The following is a 23,324-nucleotide window of genomic DNA, read 5'->3' as shown; positions in this document are numbered from 1 at the left end:
CATAAGAAAGTCTAATAAACATGAAATGTAAAATCAACTAGGATAAATAATACAAATAAAAGGTTATTAAAATAAGTGTAAATAAGATTTTTAAACTTTTACATATTATTAAAGAAAAAGAGGAAAGTATCAATAAATCTAGGTAAATGTAATTTATAGTAGAAAAACAAAAAATGAGCAAATAAATAAATACATAGGCAAAAATATAACAGATAAATGTAAACAAAAAATATTGTAAGATGGCAGTTTTATATTAGATGACACAGTACTCAAGAAAAAAATTTTATTTTGCAGTAATGGAACAAATGTGAAGCTTTCAAAATGGGAAAAGCTACAATATTATAAACATTTACAAACATAAATTCTTTTAATATAGCAGCAAAATATACAAAGCAAAAGTATTAGAAACAATGACTGTTTGTCACCCTTCCTCCCTCCATCCAAAAAGAATTCATGTTAGGAGACAATAACTTATTTACCTCAGAATTCAATAGGCTGAGGAGACAAATGATACAAGAAATTTAAGTATCATCCTTAATATCCCTAGAATTCTATATCATACCCTGAATATATATTCTTTTAAAATTGACAAATATTATTTATAAAATCAGTTATGTCTTTTGCCACAAAAAAACTCAATAAAATTTCCAAGTAATAACTATAAAGTCAACATTCCCTTATTTCAATGTACATAATAAAACATATTTTTAAAATTAATATAAAACAGAGAATTTTAAAAAAATCAATCCTCTAAATAAATTTTCCTAAAAGAGAAAACTAAATTTTTAAAAAATCTGCTTGAAATTAATATTGATGAAAACTTTATATGGAATATCTATAGGATTCAGCCAAAGCTCAATGTAGTAAAAAATGTGCACAGTAACTCATTTAATTAGAAAGAGATGTTGAAAATAAATGAATTATGCCCTTAAGAAGGTAGATAAAAGGCAATAAAATATATGGGATGAATTTAGGTGGATGATATTAAGGTGGATTTTAAAAGTAAAACTCCTCAAAAAAGTTAATGTGTAGTCCACTTGTTTATTTTCATTTTTGTTGCCTGTCCTTTTGATGTCATACCATAAAATCATTGCCAAGATCAATGTCATGAAGCTTTCCCCTTACATTTTCTTCAAGAAATGTTACATTTTCAGGTTTTAAATATTTAATCCATTTTGAGTTGATTTTTGCATGTCATGTAAAATAAGGATCCAATTTCATTCTTTTACATGCGAATACCCATTTTTCCCCAAACCATTTGTTGACGAGACTACCCTTCCCTCCTTGTGTATTCTTGGTGCTCCTGCCAAAGATCAAGTGACCATATATGCATGGATTTACTTCTTGATTCTCTATTCTGTTCTATTGGTCTATAAATCTGTTTTTAATGCCAGTACCATACTGTTTTGATTACTGTAGCTTGATAATATATTTTGAAATCAGGAACTAGGATACCTACAGCCTTGCTATTTCTCAGGATCATTTTGGTTATTCATAGTCTTTTGTGGTTCCATATGAATTGTAGAATTTTTTTTTTCTAATTCTGCAAAAAAATGACTTTGGGACTTTGACTACATCAAACATAAAAATCTCTGCATTGCAAAGCAAACAATCAAGGGAGTGAAAAGGTACCTACTGATTGGGAGAAAATATTTTCAAATCATTTATCTGAGAGGGGTTAACCTCCCAAATATATAAGGAACCCCTATAACTCAATAACCACAAAACTAATAATTCAATTTAAAAATGGGCTAAAGACTTGAATAGACATTTCTCCAAAGAAGATAGCATACAAATGGCCAACAGATATATGAGAAATCATCAGGGAAATGCAAGTCAAAATCACAGTGAGATATCACCTTACATCTGTCAGGATAGCTATTATCAAAAAAAAAAAAAGACAAGTGCTGGTGAGCATATGGAACAATGGGAACCCTTGTACACTGTTGGTGGGAATGCAAAGTGGTGCAGTCACTATGGAAAACAGTATAAAGTTCCTAAAAATTAAAAAATAGAGCTACCATATGATCTAGCACCCCCACCTCTGTATATATGTCCAAAAGGATTGAAATCAAGATATCAAAGAGATAATAGCACCCCCATATTCATTACAGCACTATTCACAACAGGTAAGGTATGGAAACAAACTAAATGTCCATGGACAGATGAATGGGTAAAGAAAATGTGGTATTATACACACAATGGGATACTACTCAACTTTAAAATATAAAAGAAGGAAATTCTGCAATTTGTGATGACATTGATGGACTTTGAGGAAATCATGCTAAGTGAAATAAGCCAGACATAGATAAATATTTCATGATTCTACTTACATGAGGTACCTAAAATGGTCAAATGCATAAAATCAAAGATTGGAATGATGGTTACCAGGAGCTGAGAGGAGTAGGAAATAGGGAGTAATTAATCAATAGGTACAAAGTTTCAGTTAAGCAAGATGAATAAATGTTAGAGAGCTGTGCACAACACTGTACCTATAGTCAACAACAGTGTATTGTACACTTAAAATTTGTTAAAATGAAAAATCTCAAGTTAAGTATTTTTACCACATTTTTTTTAAAAGCACAGTTAATAAGACTAAGAGCTGGAATTCTGAAATGGCCAACAAAATAGACAAACTCTTAGTGAGCAAAGAAAAAAATCAAAGAGAAATGAAAAGTAAACACTATCAATTATAACAGGGGCATAATGACAGATACGAATAAGATTAAAAACTATATGGGAATAAAATTGTATTAGGATGTTAAATTTAGAAATATTTATATAAGAAATATATAGTAACATAAACTACCAGAGCTGATTGAAAACCGTAGGAAAGGTAAATAATCCAAATTATATAAAATAAATGGAAAAGTTAACAAATGATCTACCTTTACTTATTCCAAGTTATTTAAAATATTTAAGAACATAAATAAAAAATAATTGCTCTCCAATCTATTTTAGAAATCTATTTGAAATCTGACACCTAATGCTAACAAACATAGCAAAAAAAAAAGAAAATCATAGACTCATTTGATTTACAAAGGTGCAGTGGCTTTGCATTTTACAAGAGGATTAGGTTCTGAACTCAGTCTCTAAGGTAAAATCTGTTTTTTAATATTTGAAATTACCCCTGAAGACCCCTTAAAATGCTCATAACAACATAATATGTTTCTTTGTGTTTGTAAACCTTGTCAATACTATACCTCAGTATGTACAGCAGATTATAGCTTAGTAAATATTTGCTTTGCATTTAGGGGCCCTGGTCATTGAAAAATACATACGCTTAAACCCCAGAACAAAAATTTATCTTAGAAAAGTCTTCCACAATGAGAGGCAAACAGGAACTGAATTCACCTGAATAGAGAGATTCCTATCTTCCCTCATAAAGCTAATTTCAGAGGATGTATGCACTGAATGGAATGGCAGAAAGAATTGACCATACTAGTTAAGATTTAGCATTTAGTAATTTTGCACTTGAAGGAAACTTACTTATCATGATAAACCCATACCCAGAAAACAAATGCAAAACTCTGTGTACTTATATGTAGTACACTAGAACCAATACCATTTAAGTGAAAAAAAGAAAACAAGCAATGACATCCATTAACACCACGAGAATTCCAGAGTTTGGCATTGCAGTGGCGTTCATGATTGAAGCAATATTTCAACTGAAATAAATAAGAATTAAAACTTTTTAAAAATGAGGCAAATTTCATTATTTCCAAAAATATAATACTAAATTGGAAAAATAAAATTACACTAAGAAAAAAATACTATTAGATATTCTAGGAGAGCTTAGTAACTAGTGGCAGGCCCAATATCAATATACTGAAATTAATGTCTTTTTCATAAACTATCAATAAATTGTTTTGAAAGTAAGAAAATAATTGAAATCCATAATAGCAGCAAAAACTATAAAAGACATAGGAATAAACCAAACAAGAAATGTGTAAGGTCTCTGAAAATAACTGTAAATCTTTTGTTACAAATATAAAAGTTAAGGGAAATACATACTGTACTTTTAGATGAGGAGATCCCATATCATAAAAATATAAAATGACTCAGAGTAAATGCCAAACTCAATCAAATTCTCAGAGGGTTTTTATGGGGTTAGGGGGAGAAAAACAAATTTATTCAACAGCTTATCTGGATGAGCAAATGCTCAAGAATAGCCAGGAAATTTTTGAAAAAGAAGAAAATAAAAATAAATGTGATATTATGCAATAATGGACAAACGGATGAAAAAAGTAACTGAGGAGTTAAGAAAAGGGCACATACATATATGGGGAATTAGTATGTGGAAAAGAGAAAATTTCGTTTCAACAGGGAATAAATGCAGATGGGGCTTCCCTGGTGGCGCAGTGGTTGAGAGTCTGCCTGCCGATACAGGGGACACAGGTTCGTGCCCTGGTCCGGGAAGATCCCACATGCCGCGGAGCAGCTGGGCCCGTGAGCCATGGCCGCTGATCCTGCGCTTCCAGAGCCTGTGCTCTGCAACGGTAGAGGCCACAACAGTGAGAGGCCCGCATACCGAAAAAATAATAATAATAATATGAGGATGATTCCAGCCATATATCATAATGAAAAATAAACTATAAATGATTTAACAAATAAGAATTTTATGTAAAATATAGTATTAGAAAAATATTTTTGAATATTCCTGAGATAAAACACTTTTCTAACCAAGATATAAACAACATGTCATAAAAAAAATGTGATAGATATGACAGTAAAATTTTAAAGTTCTATATATTACCAGAGCTTAAAAACAAAGTTAAAAGAAGTGATATAAGAAGAAAAATATTTTCAACACATATAACATTAAAGAGTTAATATCCATAGGGGCTTCCCTGGTGGCGCAGTGGTTGAGAGTCCGCCTGCCAATGGAGGGGACACGGGTTCGTGCCCCGGTCCAGGAGGATCCCACATGCCGCGTTGAGGCTGGGCCCGTGAGCCATAGCCACTGAGCCTGCGTGTCCGGAGCCTGTGCTCCACAACGGGAGAGGCCACAACAGTGAGAGGCCTGCGTACTGCAAAGAGTTAATATCTACGATATATTAAAAAGTCCTACAAGTCACAGTGAAACAGATTCTTCTAGAAATCTAGAACCAATTCTCACATGAAGTGCAAAGACGAAAGCACAAGAATATTACGGTATTGTTTCTAATGACAAAATACTAAGAACAACCCAAAAATATGTCAGAGCATTCTGTATATTTCATAGTGAGAATGTCTCATAGAGTAAGTAATGTGAAAGATCCAGGTTTTTTTTTTATATTCTTCCCAATACTTTGTAATGTCAGTCTCTAAGTTTAGCCATTTTGGTAGCTGTGTAGGGTTATCCAATTACTGTTTTAACTTATGTATCTTTTATGGCTATTGTATTGAGTTCCCTTTCATACATTTATTGCATATTCTCTTTTGTGAAGAACTTGTTCAAGTTTTTTACTCATTTTTCCAGTTTGATTGTCTTTTTCTTATAGATCTATAGGAGCTCTCTATATATATTTAGATATGAGTTCATGATGAAAATATGTATTGAAATATCTCCTCTCAGAGTGCCTTTTCACTCTCTCAGTGGTGTCTTTTCATAATAGAAGTTCTTAGATTTAATGAACAGCAACATCAACAGAACATCAACAGAAACGAGTGCATATCAACAGAATGACATGTACAAAAATGGTCACATTAGCTTTATTCATAATAGTCAAATTTAGAAACCAAATGCCCATCAATGAGAGAATGGGTTAAATAAGTTGTAGTATATTCATACAATGGAAAGCTTCATTTATAAAAAAAACAAAATTCAGCCAAACACAACAATAGAGATCAATCTCGGAACTATGGTTAAAACATCCACTCTAACAGCACAAATAGATCTACACTCAAGGACAGTGATGGGTTGATTAGATAAGATAGACCAAAATGCATACCGTCTAATTCCAATCATGTGATATTTAGCAACAGGCAAAATTATTCTATGGTGAGAGAAGCCAGAATAGTGTTTACCAGTGGTTCTCAACTGGGGGTGATTTTGTCCCCCATGGGACATCTGACAATCTCCAAAGACATTCTTTATTGTCAATACAGAGGGAGGGGTTGCTATTGCCATCTAGGATTAAAGGGCAGAGATACTGCCTATTAGATATTGTCTTTTCTTTTTTCTGCATTACATTGGACAGATATATAAGAAGCAATGGTGAATAATTAATTTAATTAAATCTATTAGTGTCTACAAAGCAAACATCAAAATTGGAAATAGAAAGAAGGAAGGAAGGGAGAGAAGGAGAGAGGGAGGGGGGAGAGAGGGAGGAAGGCAATTTCTAAATAAGGTAGAACTAAAACTGATTCATTATAACTTTCCAGAGGAATATAGGCAGTGATGGGAAAGATAGAATGAGGCAAGAGTTCTTTTTTTTAACACTTAGTATTTCTGCTTGATTCTTCTTTATAATTTCTTGTTCCTCCTTCATGCTACCAACATTCTCTGTTTTCTGAGTATATTTATTATGTTTATTTTAAATTATTGAACTACCTTCTCTATTAATTCTGGTTTGTCTAGGTCATAGTGTGTTATCTTTCTTTTATAGCTGTGATCTTCAATTTCTGTTGTTTTTCTTTTTTCTTCCAGTAAATTCTGGGAGGTGGAGAAAAATCTAGGGATGCATTAACTTTGGCCATTCCAGATGGTTTGAAGGATGCAGAATGCCCAAGGCAGAGGGTACCTGTGATATCTCAGCATTTAAGCACCCTCAAAAGGTGGTATTAATATTTAGGAAATATCTTTATAGCTCTCGCAGGGCACTACTCTTACAAGAGCTTACTCCAAAATGTAGTGGTTCTCAAATTTGACTGCACATTATAATAACCTGCGGTGCTTTACAAAATATGCCTGAGTCCCAAACCCCAGAGAATCTCACTTACTTCGTTTTAGTTGTGGCCCTGGCATGAGAATTTTTTAAAGTTCCCCAGTTCTAATGTGTAGCCAAGACTGAAACTAGTTTTACAATCGGAAGATTCAACTTACAGAAAACAACCAATTGTTAATCTGTTTTAATCTTTTCCTAATAGCAATACCCTCCTGTAGTGGTTCTTAAAACACAGTGTGCTTCCAGATCACATAGTGGGCTTGGAAAATCTCAGATTCCTGGGTCCAGCCCAAAGTTTCTGACTCAATAGCTTGGACTGGTACCTAAGAATTTTCACTTCTAACACATCCCCAAGTGATGCTTATGCCATGGGCCTCATTCTCTAAGAGAACGACTGTTCTACTGTTGATATTTATACACATGCTTAATTTATAAAATGTACATTAATATGTTTCTGGTAACTGTTTTTCACTTTTTAAATAAAGTTATTTAAGCAGTAAAAACAGCATGAAGAATTCAGTAAAAATAATTTTAATTTAATTTAAATGAATTAAAATTGATTTTTTAAAAGAAAACTGCTTGAAACTTTGGGGCCCTCCAATTAAGAAGAAAAATCCTAGAATGCTGAAAAACTCACATTGGAAGTTACTGTTCTGACCTGAAAACTTGGAAATTATAAGTGAAATCAGTAACCTCTGTAGTGACCTTAAAGTTTTTCTATAAATATTCTTAATTTTCTTAGCACTTGAAAAATAAAACCCTGAACACATCATTTCTTAACAGGTTCCAGTGAAATATAATGTTAAACGTTGTAATAATCAAAGGAGAGTTTGAGCTATTACCTTTTGATTTGTCTGTATTACATAAACCCAATAAAATAATTGCTTTGGAGAATTTTTTATGAGGATTACTCCTGGAATAACTTATACTGAGAGTTTATTAAACCACCTTGGAGATATAGGATAATAGTTTTTTGTTCTATTAGATCACATAATTCTAATAATGCTAAGCCATAAATTGATTTATGTAATTGATAGTTTCAGATCATATGATATAGATTTGTGTTGCACTTTAACACTGCATATTATAGTTTATAGCAAAAAGTTTTAAAAATGCTAATAATAATTAAATATTTTAGATGTGACTACTGCCCCATTGCCTAATGATGTACTTTTTATGTTTCTAAGCGATGTGAGGCAGAAGCTTCAAAGCTACAGTCTATACAACTTCCATTTTTCAAAGAGGAATTCTGCACGTAAGTCATTCTTACATGGAAGCCTAACATGTAGGTATGTAGCATTACACTGCTGAGAATCCTGCTTTCATAGAAGGCAGTCCAAAAATGATAATGAAAACTCTCCAGTTAAAGCAAACCATTTTACTGAATTTAAACTTAGTGGGTTAGAAACTTGAAATTTTTTTTGTTTGTTTGTTTGTTTGTTTTCTGCTCCTTGCCTTCAACTATCCTCTTTTTCTACCTTTCTCCTTAAGGACATCTTTGAGTCCACAGTAGGACAGGAGTGATAATGTCCTCTAAATAAACCCAAAGAAGTATCTAGTCTTCATTTGTCCTCAGTTCTCCCCAGAATACAGAGTATTTAAGCCTCCCTGTCCTCAGTTCTGGTTCCTAGTTACCAATTCCCAGTTACAGGTAAGACCTATTCACCACCCTGTAATATTGGTTTTCAAAAAGCAATCATATTAACCTCATACATGAAATTCTTAATGCAATTAATTATTGTTTTTTTACTGAAAAATCTGTCCTTTAGATCTAATTAAATATTTTTCTGAAATACATCTGTTTAAAGTTCAAAGAAAGTTGCTCTTAAATATATGAATCGATTTTTTTTTGCACAGTTTAAAATTATTTATAAATATATTAGATAGGATGTGTTACAGAACTATCTAATTTGAGGGTTTGAGTTGTATTATGTATTGACAAATCAGAGTTTTAGATCATTTTACACAAAAATATTGCCCTCACAAAATACGTTTAACAAAACGGGACAGTATCGTATGAGTGAGATTTTTGTGTTTCTAAAATTCTCTGCTCTTAAGAGTTTTACATTGAAAGATAAATTGTTTAAATGAGATGCATACAAGAATGTGAGAGTAAATGCAGCTTCAAGTTAAGCTAAGGTTTCAAAATAAAAACAACAAAACAACAAAATGAACAAAAGCAAACAAACCTACAAAAGCAAACAAACTTACAGTCACTATCCACTCCTCATCTTGTTTGTTCCTATCATGTCACTTTTTTTTCAATATTCATATCAGCTTTGGCTACACCCTAGCTCACGTCGCAGAAAGCTTGGCTGAGATTTTACATTTTAACCACTCAATAAACATTCCCAGGTATGAGACCAATCTTAGTGCCAGTTCCAAATTCATTGTAATGAATTATGAATGGCCTACCTTGGGTCAGGTGCCCACCTAGAACTTGCCAGATGTGGATCAAAAGTGGGGTCAGACTGCCCAGTGACCATGGAAGTGTGAGTGTGAAGCATCTTCCAAAGAGGAGGTACTGAAGATGTTCATGCAGTGCTCATACAGGTTTGATAAATTCAAAGGATGAACGAATGAATGAATCACACTAAAGCATAAAATCTATTTTAAAAGTTCTCATCAATAAGGTCTGATGGATATATCCAGGAATGGAAAGTATTTTTCCCCTGGTGATAAGCAAGATAATAATTAAAGCATCATCAGAGATTGACATCATTCTTGGATACTTGTTTTCCTTCCTTTTCCCTCTGCTGTATTTGTCTTGACTTTAAAGTACAGAATTGGCTTTTCATCGTTTCTTCTGTTGTGAGAGAATATGTAGTTTTCACGTGACAGGATGTTCAGTGTATGTTTTTAGAACTGCTATATTTATTAGTATCCTCCAGTGATGCACACCAAACAGAGTTGTTTGTTTAAAAAACATAGGAACAGTGCAGATATTAAATAATGGAATTCCTAGTTTCTACTTCCCTTAACTGTCTTTACCTAATTTAGTGAAGTTTTCTCGCACAGACCCAATAAGATATATTAAAATTTTAATTAATAGTTCTATACATTTTCTATAATTTTTCAGAGGTTTTTCTTGAAGCTGCAGTGCACTAAGCCAGGATGCAGGCCAAGTGTAGGGTAAATGTCTTCAAAAGAAACATAAGTAAAACCAAACCAAGAAGCATGCCAAGAAGTAAATGAATAAGTAGAGTGCATAAGCAGGAGAGTGATGCTGGATAAATATCTGAGTTACATCATGAGCTTGTGCCTTGTGATCATTTATTTGATATGCCAAGGTGAGTGGATGTACCACCTGGTTCCATTTAGAAGTTTTAGGCACAGGCTAATCTCCTCCTCCCCCACCTTTAGGACCCACTCAGCAGATTTATACACACTCTGGGGCATTCTTGAGGTTACAGGTAGGTTGCCATCATAGTTTTATTTTACTGTACCCTTCCTACAAAATCAAAATTGGAAATTGCAATAGCATTCATGGGAAGGAAATTCTTCTTTGACTATTTCCCATATTCCGCTTCTTAGTATGCCTGTGCTGATTGCTGGTAGTGATCATGAGCATGGAAGCCTGATTAGCATAACCTTACTAGGGTATCTAATTATAAGATTAATAAATAATTAATTACTCGGGTATCATTATTAGCATAATAAGGAATCCTTGTTAGGACTGCAACAAAATATTTATATAGCAAATATATCTGATGATGATTTTTAAAGGAAAATTCCTAATTTTTTTAAGCTGCAGATTTACATATTTGCTCAATGATTCTTGTCATCCTTTGAGATGAGCGTTATGGATATGCTACATCATTTTCAACTTTAAATTAGATGGGTTTACTTGATATAACAGGAAGAATCATTCACTGCTGTGAATGATTAACCATGGCAAAACTAGTTTTCAGATCAGTTACAAATTTCATTATGGCTTAAATAATTTTTAATGGTATCGTACTCATAAAATCAAACTTTGCTGCATAAATCTGGTAGTTATATTAACTCCATTTAGAATAAGAAAAAACAGTTACTTTTAATTTTAAACTTTTTTCCTTACCAACAAAAGGTTCAATTTTTAAAAATCTAAACACCTTATAGATGTAGGAAGTAAGTCCTTTTATTATCCAACTGTTTGCTGACGGATAGCACTAGTGACAGAGTAGAAAACATTGTGTGGTACAAAAGGGCCCAATTTTAAAAAACAGGAGGTTTAAGCTTAGTCATGCCTTCAGTATTTTTGTCCACTAAAAAATTTATAGAAACTCTCTAGACATTCCTTTTCTCTTCAACAAAATTTAGGGGATTACATTTACTTCTATATAGTATGTAAGAATTCTAAGACTCTACAGATATATGAAAATCTATTTAGTGTTAATTTTTTTCCTTCAAGTAATGGAATTTGATTAACCTGAAGAATTTGCACTATATCTTTCTATCTAGAGAGCTGTGGTATATGAATAAAGGAACATTATTACTACTATTCAAAATTAGAAATCTTACTTTTTATTCATTCTGTATATTAACCTATATTTACTGAACACCAACCACATGCAGGCATACTTGTTAAATACAAAGGTAGTGAAAAATTCCTGTCCTTGAAGAGTTTACACAAAAGTTTCATACTGCCAACCAATGAGTTCTACAGCTTACAGATATATTTGATTTGGTGTGCAGTGTTGACTGCACAGTGGTTTTTTTGATATTTTTACTTATTTTACTTGCTAATTAAAAAGTGATGTCACATAAATGTATGAATTTATGGTTTATTTTGAGAAAAAAATCAACTTATGCTTTCTTGTCTTGTATGATGAAAACTGACTAAAAGTAAATGACATCTACTTTTAGACAGGACCATCAATCCCTAGTTGGTTATATATGCATTTACCTACCCACCCCCAGCCTCATTTAGTTTTAACCACTGATCTACAAACATAAAATTAATTGGGAAAATATCTCACTGAGAGAAGCCATACTGAGCTAGCTAAGTATGCTGTAAGAGTTTCATGTTAATGCTAAGATAGCCAATATATATACCTAAGAAATGATTTTGTCAAGAGATAGGCATAAAGGATGGGATAAAGAGAAAGACATAATACAGTTAATAAACTTGTGAGAATCAAGGATATAAGACAATTTGATCATTTAGTTTATAAGACATTTCACAGCATATGAATTAATTTTTGTGTTAGGCTATTTATCTATGAATTCAGCCCAGGGAAATTCTATGCAGGCACATTTCAAATATTAACAATACTGGCCATTTCCTCATCTTTGAATTCTACCAAAGTGTTTAAATATAAATAAGCCTTTAGGACAAACTTAAAGAACCAATAGGAAAGAAGGAAGAACTGTAAAGAGAAAAGTAATATTAATTTGAATCAAAGGAGGAGGAGGCAAAGAGAAGGGGATGGTGTATGTAGAAAGAAAAAGAAAATAAAAATCATGACAGAGAAACAAAAAGTGCTATTTCACATGCCCCACTAGCACTTGGTGACTATATGGTTTACTGCCAGCTAAAACATGCAGGAAAATAAAATAAAATAATAATTTTAGTTTATAAGGTAGTACCATTCTAAATTAGTATGTAAATACTTATTATGTTTGGCTGCATCTTTTTGTTTAGCTTACAGTTTTTAAACTCCTTACTATTAAAAAAAAAATCAAAAAGTTTGGAAACAACCTAACTGTTCATCAACAAGGACTTGATTAAAATAATGTCCTTATTATGGAAAACTTTTTAATAATAAAATCAGCCAGAGCTGATTTATCTTTCAATTAGTCACAATAGACATAGTGCCTAAGGCTCACCAGTACCTTTAGGGACCCATGAAAATGTGCTAATTTAAATTTCTTTTAAAATCAGAAAAAATAAATATACTAATAATAAATAATAATGAATCCAACCTTGATTATATTCATCTTTATACCAACACAGTCATAAAATAGTACATTATTATTATTACTATTACCATTACTATTATTTATGGAGAAAGGGGTCAAAGAAGGCAAAAGAACCTAGGGCTCACAAAAATCACAATTCAGCCCTGAATAAAACAGTATGACAAATCTCATGATGTACTGATATGGAAAGATCTCCAAGGTATTTTAAAAAATAACACCAACGGAAAAGCAAAGTACCAAACTGTATGTAAAGAATACTACCATTTCATTTGTGTTAAAAAGGACACTTTTATATAACTTGTATACATATGTTTATCACTGGAAAATGCATGAGAAACTGAAAATATTTAGGCTCTGAGAGAGGAACTGTTTATCTGGTAAATAGGGATGGAAGACAGTTTTTCAGTACATATCCTTCTGTACATTTTGAATTTTGAACCATATAAATTTAATATCTGTTCAAATAAAAATATTTTAAAATTTTAAAATATTTCTTAAAAATTTTTAAATATTTTTAAAGTATTTAAATAAAAATATTTTAAAACTAGCCGGTTTTCATCATACAGAAGCAACTGACCATTAGGAAGCACTTCTCTCTCTTACATGGCATCAAGTATATCCTTCTAAATTAATGAGCCATTTTGAGATATAATGCTTACTATCCCAATATCATATGCTCTTTCTGGAATTAAAAACACAAGTATATTGTCTCCAACAAATTCTAAATCTGGCTTCAGCTCTATCAAAGAATGGCAAGATCTGTTCACAAAGGCTTGCATATTTAATTGCCTTGGTGAATTTGGTTATTTTCTGAGGTGCCCGCCCTGTTTCTCAGCTTTAAGACATAAACTGCACCTCCTCCCCTGCCCTACTAATATCAACCACCACCCTATATGGCACTAAAGAGGCCCTAGAGAAGACAGTTGCAGACATATCTGTTACGGATTATAAACTTCATGACCCTATGATCCCAATGACTCTTCGTGCCTCAGTAAATTCCCACTGCCCCATAAATGCAGTTTTTAACCCACTTGGCGACACTCGTGCTAAGGAAGATTATACTGTGCACATATAAAGCCAGTCATAACTGCCTTGTCTCACAAAATAATCTCTATTTTCCCCTCAAACCTGACACTGAGTTCTCCTTTTAGGTTCATTGCCAATAGATTATCCCTCACCTTAGGAACACTAAACTGCTGCACAGGCTGAAATGTTAATTAATATAACCCTCCTCAATGAGGCCTTACCTTCTCCCAAGTGATGATGGCAATGAATGGGGGCAAAGGTGTTATCACCCTACTCCATACTGGCTCCACTCTCAGACATCGCCCTCCTGTATTCTTGCCTGTACTTAGACCACAGTCTTGGGTTTACTTCCCACAGTTATTATTCACTGGATTGGGTGCTCAGTTACAGCCTATGAGACCATTCACCATTTAGTATTGCCTCAGCTCTATCCACTTCTGCTTTTCAAACAACTGACACAACAAATTTATTTTTTAAATCTTTAAGACAGAGAGACTCTGTCTACCTAAAACCCTAAAATGAGGTCACTGGCATATATTCCCTTAAGAAATAATTCACTGGCAGAGATGCAGAAAATATTTAAATAAAATAATACTTTAGTAATATTTTTCATAACAGTGCTCCAGCTAAAGGGAAACTGTCCAACGTAGTGATTACATATAATAAATCATTAAAATTCATGTTTACAAAGATATTTGAGACAAAATATTATTTATGACATAAATATAAAAATAGAATAAAAATTATATATACTCTATTGGACTAAATATACAAGCAAAAAATTATATATGTATATATACATACACACAGGCACATATATAATATTGGAATAAAGGAAATTCTCAGGGTGGTAGAATTATTGCTTCTTTAAACTGTAAGTTTCTAAATTTCAGTAGTATCAACGTACCACTTTTATTATTAGAAAAAATGTCATCTTCATGATCCACTGTAAGAAATACTTGACAAAGATATATTTTTATTTGTAGCTATATATTTATATTATCTTTCCATAGATATAACTCTCTTCATTATTTTTGACTGGTTGCTGTAAGTCTAATGATATTTCTCCTTATTATTATTTTAACAATGCCTATTTAGCATCAATATTGTGTCACTTCAATTTTCACTTCTAATCATAGGGGATTCCTACTTCATAAACCCCACTTCACACCTGACATTTCCCACCTCATATTTCACAAATGTTATAGCCTTACAACAGCATGATTCTACTTATAAACATTCCACTTCTAACCTTAGGAGTTTCCTACTTCATAATCCCACTTCACATCTGACATTTCAAACTTCACATGTCACATGTCATAATTCACAAATGGGAAAGTATATTTCCATTTAGTTCACCTCCCTTGTCCTTTACCTTTATGCTCTATTGCCATGTTTTTACATGTACATGCATCTTAAACGTGGCCTTATGCAAAGCATTAAATTTTTTTAAGAAAATTAGAAGAGAATTAAAAAATTGGTCTTTGTATTTACACAGTGATTTTCCATTTCCACTTGCCATTATCTCCTTCCTGTAAATCGAAATTTCCATCTTGTATCACTTCCATCCAGCCTGAAAAACATCCTGTAGTGCCGTCTGTTTGAAATGAGTTTCCTCAGCTTTCACTTGCCTGAAAATATCTTTATTTTGCCATATTTTTTGGAAGATAATTTTACTGGATATATAATTCAAGATGGATAACTTTTTAATTTCTTTTTAGCACCTTAAAGATGCTACCGCTCCTGGTCTTCATTGTTTCCGATGAGAACTCTGCCTTCATATATATTATTGTTCTTCTGTAATGAATGCATCTTTTTTCTGTGGCTCCTTTCAAGACGTTCTAATTTGGACTCTGATATCCGTGACTCTCTGTGTGACTCTGATATGCCTATATGCAGTTTTCTTGGTATTTATCTTGCTAACTGCTCTCTGACCTTCTTGGAACTGTAAGTGAAAGTTTTTCAATCATTTTTCAAAAATATTTATTGCCTCATTATAATGATTTTTCTTTTGGAGCTCCAATGCATATATATTAAACTGTGTAATATTGGTCCATAAGTTCAAGGGGGTTTGTTCATTTTTTCTTGAATCTTTTTAGATCTCTGTTCTTGAGACTGTATCATTTCTGTTTTTCTGTTTTCCAAGTCCCTGTAAATTGGTGAGATCCAATCTCAAAACTCTGTGTCCTCTAAGAATCTTGTTAGGGCTTGGTTTTAAGCTTTGTTAAAGTGGGTATAAACAGGGCCTTTCTCTGGGTGTGGTTTTTATCATAAAGCAGTGATTCAGCTTGATTCCACTTTGTTAGGAGGTGTTAAAGGGTCTATTCAGGAAGTCTGGGCCCTAAGTTCGAAGTCCCCAGCACTGCTTAATGTCTAATCTCTCTGTTCTGCTCTTACCTCTGTAACAGCCAGTCTCTTATTAACTTTGTTGGCTGTGTTTGGTGGTACTGCCCAGCTCTCAGTCAAGGGTGTGTGGGAAACTGCCACATGAACTTCATGACCTCCACAGACTCCTTCTCTTAATGCCCTGGCCCACAGATCCCAACCACTTCAAAAGCCCAGAACTCTGATCTCTGCCTCTTCAGATGAGAGACTTGCACATTCTGATTGAACTCCAGGTTGATGCACTAGAGCTGGGAAATTTTCCCCAGGCAGAGATCCAGGGAAACTGTGGGGCTCACCTTGTTTCTTTCCTCTCAGGAACCATAGCCCATTTACATGGTCATTTTCTTTTAGATATTTAACCCTAATATTTATTCATATACCTACTTGGTTATGTGGTACCTACCTCAACACTGTTCCTTCTTATTCTTGAACTGTTGCTCTTTAGTTGTCCTCTGACATTCCAATTCTGCCTTCACGTTTGAGCTCTTTAGTACAATCTCTTGACTTCCTGGTTTTGTGATCAGTTTGTATTCTCTTTTCATATTGAACTCTTTTTCTTTTTGGACTTCAGGGTATAGACAGTCCCACCTGATGTGGCAATAAACTGCCACTTAAAGTATAAGAGACTCAATCTATCAGATGTCGCTATGAATGACCATTCCAGCTGAGCCAACCTCCTACCTTCCCTCTTCCTTAATGGGAGGGGAAGAGGGAAGGTAGGGAATTCTGACACCAGAGAACACTCATTTGAGCCTTGTTCTCTATTAGATAGAACTGAAAATGAAATGCCTATCAATATAAATTGTCTTCTTTTTTCTTGCTAACATAAAAAAATTTTGTCAGGGACTAGAATATGTCCATTTTAACATTAAAATTCCAAGATTCCCAGAAGCTAGAAGTGGCCATGTGACATACCTCTCTCCAGTGAGATGTGTGTCAAGGGCATCAGGTGGGACTTTGGGTAACCAGTTGTTTTCACTGTTTAAAAAAAAAACAGACATACATAGCTCCTCATTTCTCCTTATGCCCATTCCCCATCCCCTTTCCACTTACTCACAAGGTCAACTTAAATTAGTCAATCCCACCTTTACCAAAAACACAGGAGAAAAAATAAATGTTTATTTGCTGTATGCCACTGATATCTTTTTAGTTACTGGCTATGCAGCATTAATCTAGCAATAGCTGATTGAGACAATAAGCTAGACTGAAATCATGGAAACCTACAACTAGGAGAAAATAAAATGTAGCACGCAATAGCCCACCTCTGCTGCTAGACTGCCTGGGTTCACTGCCCAGCTCTATTGTTTTTACTCATGTTGATTTTTACCAGTTTGATTATCCTTGATCTCAGTTTCCTTAATTGTAAAATAGGAATAATAATGGTTTTGTTTTAGTTTATTTGTTTTTTTCTGGTAAGGACTAAATAAAGATAACCATTTAACATTTGATAAAATGATATCTGGTACACAATAGATGCTTAATTAATATTCAAAATTATTATTCAATACTAGAGCAGGGAGGGAGGGTTAGATTTTCCTTATCAGGCCAGTGGTATTTTACAGATTTCCACGAAAGACTGTTGTTCTGTCAGCTGGAGTGTTCCCTGATAAATTAGAATAATGGTGGTCTTTTCCTAGTATGCAGATTAATTTAAGTAAATTGATATAAATTACTTGTTCTAATAATTTTTCTCCCCTATATGTTTTTAAATCTCTAGTGATGGGCACTACTTGTTTGCGAGACAAATGAAAACATGTAAATGAACAAATATTATTATTATTAATAGAAAAAATTCAGAAGCACCAATTATACTTAGTTTGACAATCTGTCTTTTAAATAGACATGTGTGCCCCCAAATTGTCATTTTATATTATATAAGCAAAATACAATATTTTCTCCCAGGAAACTTGCTCCTAGTTCCTGTGATTGAATTGAAAATATTTTTCATGACACTTTACAAATAATACGGTATTATGCAAAAAACACAATAATCTGCAGATTTAAGATCTCTAGCAATATAAAAATAATCCCTTGTCAGAGGCAGGGAACAGAAAAGAGTTGATTAGTGACAGAGACATTAGGAAAATGGAGAAAATTTGACAACATTTGGACATAGGTGGTGAGAGAGAGAAGAGATTCTTAAACTTTAGTGCAAATAAAAATTACCCTGAGAGCTTAATAAAAATGCATACAGAGTCCATGTCCCCAATCCCAAACATTCTGGCTCAGAACTTCTGGAATAGTGACCTAGAACCTGCATTTTTAACAAATCCCATTTCTGATTCTGATTCAGGTAGCTAAGAATCACATTTGGAGAAACACTAGAACATGATATGCTCTAACTATTTGGAATCACTAGTTTAACTCTGCTATTTCAGAATTATTTAGCACTTTGCAGTTACTGGCAAGCAATGATGCCAGTGGAAAGCCACGGGTAAAGGATGACTCCAAGATTTTATGCCTGAACACCTGAGTGAAGAATAATGCCATTAATCAAGACAAGGAACACAATGGTAAAAATGAGATACTGTAAAGAAAGAAAGATGATGATGAACTTTTTGTTTTTTGATTGTTGAATATTGGACTTTTTTGAGGAGTGGAAGGGAGTGGCATTACATACTAACTCTCTTCCACATTTGACTCTGAATAAGGTTGTGAATGAGGGAGAGAAGAAACACAAGGAGCCACTTCATTACTGATAAATGCCCAGGCTGGAAGCTAAAATTAGGGTTTGTCACCAATGGTCTTCCTCACACTGGAACCCAGCATTAAGAGGCCTAGTCCCTGCAATTCTACGTGGCAGGAGCAACTGCATTGCTCTGTTACCCCCAAGCAGCTAGAAGACACTATCCTCTCCACCTTACCTACAATAGTCCTTTACACAATTTTTACTGTGGACTCTGTACTTGTCATTTATAACACACACTTCAGAATCAGAATGAATGCAAGTGTTTATTCTGTTATCTCCATTTGAACCTAAGTGCTAAGAGAGCAAGGATATCTTACTTGCCTACTATTTAATACTCAGACCCAGTGCTAAGAAAGGAGTAGAAAGTCTAAACAATTTGTTGAATGAATGCGTTTTTAAAAGAACAAATACTAACTCTGACTTCTGGTCTGGTGTTTGTTTGTATCTGCTCAAACCAAAGTTCCATGTTACTGATGTCAAAGTTAAACAGGCAGGGCTTCCCTGGTGGCGCAGTGGTTGAGAGTCCGCCTGCCGATGCAGGGGACACGGGTTCGTGCCCCGGTCCGGGAAGATCCCACATGCCGCGGAGCGGCTGGGCCCGTGAGCCATGGCCGCTGAGCCTGCGCGTCCGGAGCCCGTGCTCCGCAACGGGAGAGGCCACAACAGTGAGAGGCCTGCGTACCGCAGAAGTTAAACAGGCAAGGAAGACTTCTCCAAGATTACTGCAATAGAGAAGAGGGGCCAGGACTCTGAGCTCAACTCACCAGAAAATAACAAAAAGCTTATGAGATTTTAAGAGTAGGGAGGCTCTTCGGCCAATTCTGTTTACTAATTAGCCTTACCCAAAGAAAAAGTAAAAATTTCTCGTAGCTTTGTGGCAGGAGGTAGTTTTACAAATTGAAACAAGATGCCTGCCTAAGTTAGGCTCCTACCCTTCCAAAGAGACTGGGGAATAGGGATATCTTCTTTGTTGACATTTTTCAAAAGGATGGCTCCTTGTTCCTTAAGAAAGACAGCCCTGGGTTGTATCACCGGCAAGAACTTTTTTAAAGATTTATATTTCAAAAATGCAGAGAATCAATGTACAGTTACAAGATTTCTAACGTAAATGCCCTAAAGAAAGAGAGGTCAAGGACCTAGAGGCAGGAAGAAACCTGTCTAAAATTTGTACCTGAGCTGAGGGAAACGTCAAGGCGGTCTTAATAAATGATTAGCTGTGTTTCTGCAGTTCTGCACCAACGAACTCAAATTACGAGCTTCCAATCTCCCATGGTTTCTTCATGCAAAGAGCTCCTGCACACTTTAAACACCTTTTTTTGTTTACTTTCTTACTTGTGAGCCAACCACGGAGCTCTTCCCCGCGCCTCTGGCAGGGCGCGTGCGCAGATGGCCTTGCGCGCCTGACGTCACGGAACGCGCCAGCCCCGGCATGTTAGCAACCGAAAGCGTCCCTGGTAGCAGTGGCTGCTGAGATGTACGAACTTCCGGTTCTCCCAGCAGCTGCGGCCGCTGACGCTTCTGCCAGCTGCTGTGGCCGGGTCTTAGCCCGGGATTTGGTCACCCTTCGTTCTTCACTGCGCCCATGGTCCCACCTGGAGCCAGGGCGGCGGGCCCGGCAGCTCCCACGTGGTGAGAGGGCGGTCCGGGGAAAATGAAGGCGACGCACTGTAGCTGCTGCCTCAGCCACCTGCTCGCCTCCGCCCTCCTCCTGTTGCTACTGCTGCCTGAGCTGAGAGGGCCCTTGGAGGTACTGCTGCAGGCGGCCGAGGCCGTGCCGGATCCCATGCCTCCGGACCGTGGGCCGCGAACCCTGCCACCTCAGCCGTCCGGCCCCACAACTGCCCAGTCCCCGGGCCGCGCTCCGGCCGAAGCCGAGGGACCACGGGGCGCCGAGGGCGTCAATAGCAGCACTCCCAGTGCGGGGCTTGCAGCCGAAGACCCAGGCGGGAAAGCGGGGGAAGAAGGCCCAGTGGGTGGCGTCCTCGCTGTGAGCCCCAACCCCGGCGACAAGCCCATGACCCAACGAGCCCTGACCGTGTTGATGGTGGTGAGTGGCGCGGTGCTGGTGTACTTCGTCGTCAGAACGGTCAGGTGAGGCGAAGCCTCGATGAGCCTCCCTCGCAGGCCTGAAATGGGCTATCTTTTGACCTGGCGTTGCCCTCTTCCCACCCCCAGTATCATGGGTTCCTGCCTGAGTGAGAGACTGAGGATGAATGTCTTAAAAGTCTGTGGTACATTTGGGAGTATTTAAACCACCAAGTACTTGCTCCCTTTCATTTATAAGTTATAAGTTAGTACCGAACCTCTAAATCAATCTTAATATTTGAGTAAATTAATACTAATGCAGAGTGACCTTATTATATGGGTACTTTATTTTATAAAATGTAAAAGAAGAAAAATTCTTTTAGCAGTAGTTTCTTTTTTATTTTTTACATCTTTATTGGAGTATAATTGCTTTACAATGGTGTGTTAGTTTCTGCTTATAACAAAGTGAATCAGTTATACATATACATATGTTCCCATATCTCTTCGCTCTTGTGCCTCCCTCCCTCCCACCCTCCCTAGCCCACCCCTCTAGGTGGTCACAAAGCACTGAGCTGATCTCCCTGTGCTATGCGGCTGCTTCCCACTAGCTATTTTACATTTGGTAGTGTATATATGTCCATGCAACTCTCTCACTTTGTCACAGCTTACCCTTCCCCCTCCCCATATCCTCAAGTCCATTCTCTAGTAGGTCTGTGTCTATTCCTGTCTTACACCTAGGTTCTTCATGACATTTTTTTTCTTAGATTCCATATATATGTGTTAGCATACGGTATTTGTCTTTCTCTTTCTGACTTACTTCACTCTGTATGACAGACTCTAGCTCCATCCACCTCACTACAAATAACTCAATTTTGTTTCTTTTTATGGCTGAGTAATATTCCATTGTATATATGTGCCACATCTTCTTTATCCATTCATCCGATGATGGACACTTAGGTTGTTTCCATCTCCTGGCTATTGTAAATAGAGCTGCAATGAACATTTTGGTACATGACTCTTTTTGAATTATGGTTTTCTCAGGGTATATGCCCAGTAGTGGGATTGCTGGGTCATATGGTAATTCTATTTGTAGTTTTTTAAGGAACCTCCATACTGTTCTCCATAGTGGCTATACCAATTCACATTCCCACCAGCAGTGCAAGAGTGTTACATTTTCTCCACACCCTCTCCAGCATTTATTGTTTCTAGATTTTTTGATGATGGCCATTCTGACTGGTGTGAGATGATATCGCATTGTAGTTTTGATTTGCATTTCTCTAATGATTAAGGATGTTGAGCATTCTTTCATGTGTTTGTTGGCACTCTGTATATCTTCTTTGGAGAAATGTCTATTTAGGTCTTGTGCCCATTTTTGGATTGGGTTGTTTGTTTTTTGTTGTTGAGCTGCATGAACTGCTTGTAAATTTTGGAGACTAATCCTTTGTCAGTTGCTTCATTAGCAAGTATTGTCTCCCATTCTGAGGGTTGTCTTTTCATCTTGTTATGGTTTCCTTTGCTGTGCAAAAGCTTTTAAGTTTCATTAGGTCCCATTTGTTTATTTTTGTTTTTATTTGCATTTCCCTAGGATGTGGGTCAAAAATAATCTTGCTGTGGTTTATGTCATAGAGTGTTCTGCCAATGTTTTCCTCTAAGAGTTTCATAGTTTCTGGCCTTACATTTAGCTCTTTAATCCATTTTGAGCTTATTTTTGTGTATGGTGTTAGGGAGTGATCTAATCTCATACTTTTACATGTACCTGTCCAGTTTTCCCAGACCACTTATTGAAGAGGCTGTCTTTTCTCCACTGTATATTGCTGCCTCCTTTATCAAAGATAAGTTGACCATATGTGTGTGGGTTTATCTCTGGGCTTTCTATCCTGTTCCATTAATCTATATTTCTGCTTTTGTGCCACTACCATACTGTCTTGATTACTGTAGCTTTGTAGTACAGTCTGAAGTCAGGGAGCCTGATTCCTCTAGCACCATTTTTTGTTCTCAAGATTGCTTTGGCTATTCGGGGTCTTCTGTGTTTCCATACAAATTGTGAAATTTTTTGTTCTAGTTCTGTGAAAAATGCCAGTGGTAGTTTGATAGGGATTGCATTGAATCTGTAGATTGCTTTGGGTAGTAGAGTCATTTTCAAAATATTGATTCTTCCAATCCAAGAACATGGTATATCTCTCCATCTATTTGTATCATCTTTAATTTCTTTCATCAGTGTCTTATAATTTTCTGCATACAGGTCTTTTGTCTCCTTAGGTAGGTTTATTCCTAGGTATTTTATTCTTTGTTGCAATGGTGAATGGGAGTCTTTTCTTGATTTCACTTTCAGATTTTTCATTATCAGTGTATAGGAATGCCAGAGATTTCTGTGCATTAATTTTGTATCCTGCTACTTTACCAAATTCATTGATTAGCTCTAGTAG

At 35.5% G+C, this 23,324-nt stretch overlaps 1 protein-coding gene and 1 long non-coding RNA gene across 3 annotated transcripts in view; one reads left to right on the top strand and one right to left on the bottom strand.

Moving 5' to 3' along the window:
- Positions 1 to 20,209, bottom strand: part of LOC116752320 — a 53,491-nt gene extending 33,282 nt beyond the window's left edge. Inside the window, exons 1-2 of the long non-coding RNA XR_004349439.1 lie at positions 20,045 to 20,209; positions 17,100 to 17,162 (exon numbers count right to left, since the gene is read on the bottom strand). This is a non-coding gene — a long non-coding RNA (uncharacterized LOC116752320). The remainder of the gene's footprint in view (positions 1 to 17,099; positions 17,163 to 20,044) is intronic.
- Positions 20,210 to 20,371: 162 nt separating this feature from the next.
- Positions 20,372 to 23,324, top strand: part of FAM174A (family with sequence similarity 174 member A) — a 34,952-nt gene continuing 31,999 nt past the window's right edge. For both annotated transcript variants that reach the window (XM_032625101.1, XM_032625102.1), the window contains exon 1: positions 20,372 to 20,964. In XM_032625101.1, coding sequence (XP_032480992.1) covers positions 20,525 to 20,964 — 440 coding nt within the window. In that variant the 5' untranslated portion in view covers positions 20,372 to 20,524. The remainder of the gene's footprint in view (positions 20,965 to 23,324) is intronic.

This window comes from Phocoena sinus, chromosome 3 (assembly GCF_008692025.1).
Source record: "Phocoena sinus isolate mPhoSin1 chromosome 3, mPhoSin1.pri, whole genome shotgun sequence".
NCBI classification, from domain to species: domain Eukaryota; kingdom Metazoa; phylum Chordata; class Mammalia; order Artiodactyla; family Phocoenidae; genus Phocoena; species Phocoena sinus.
This window is presented reverse-complemented; position numbering and strand designations above follow the sequence as displayed.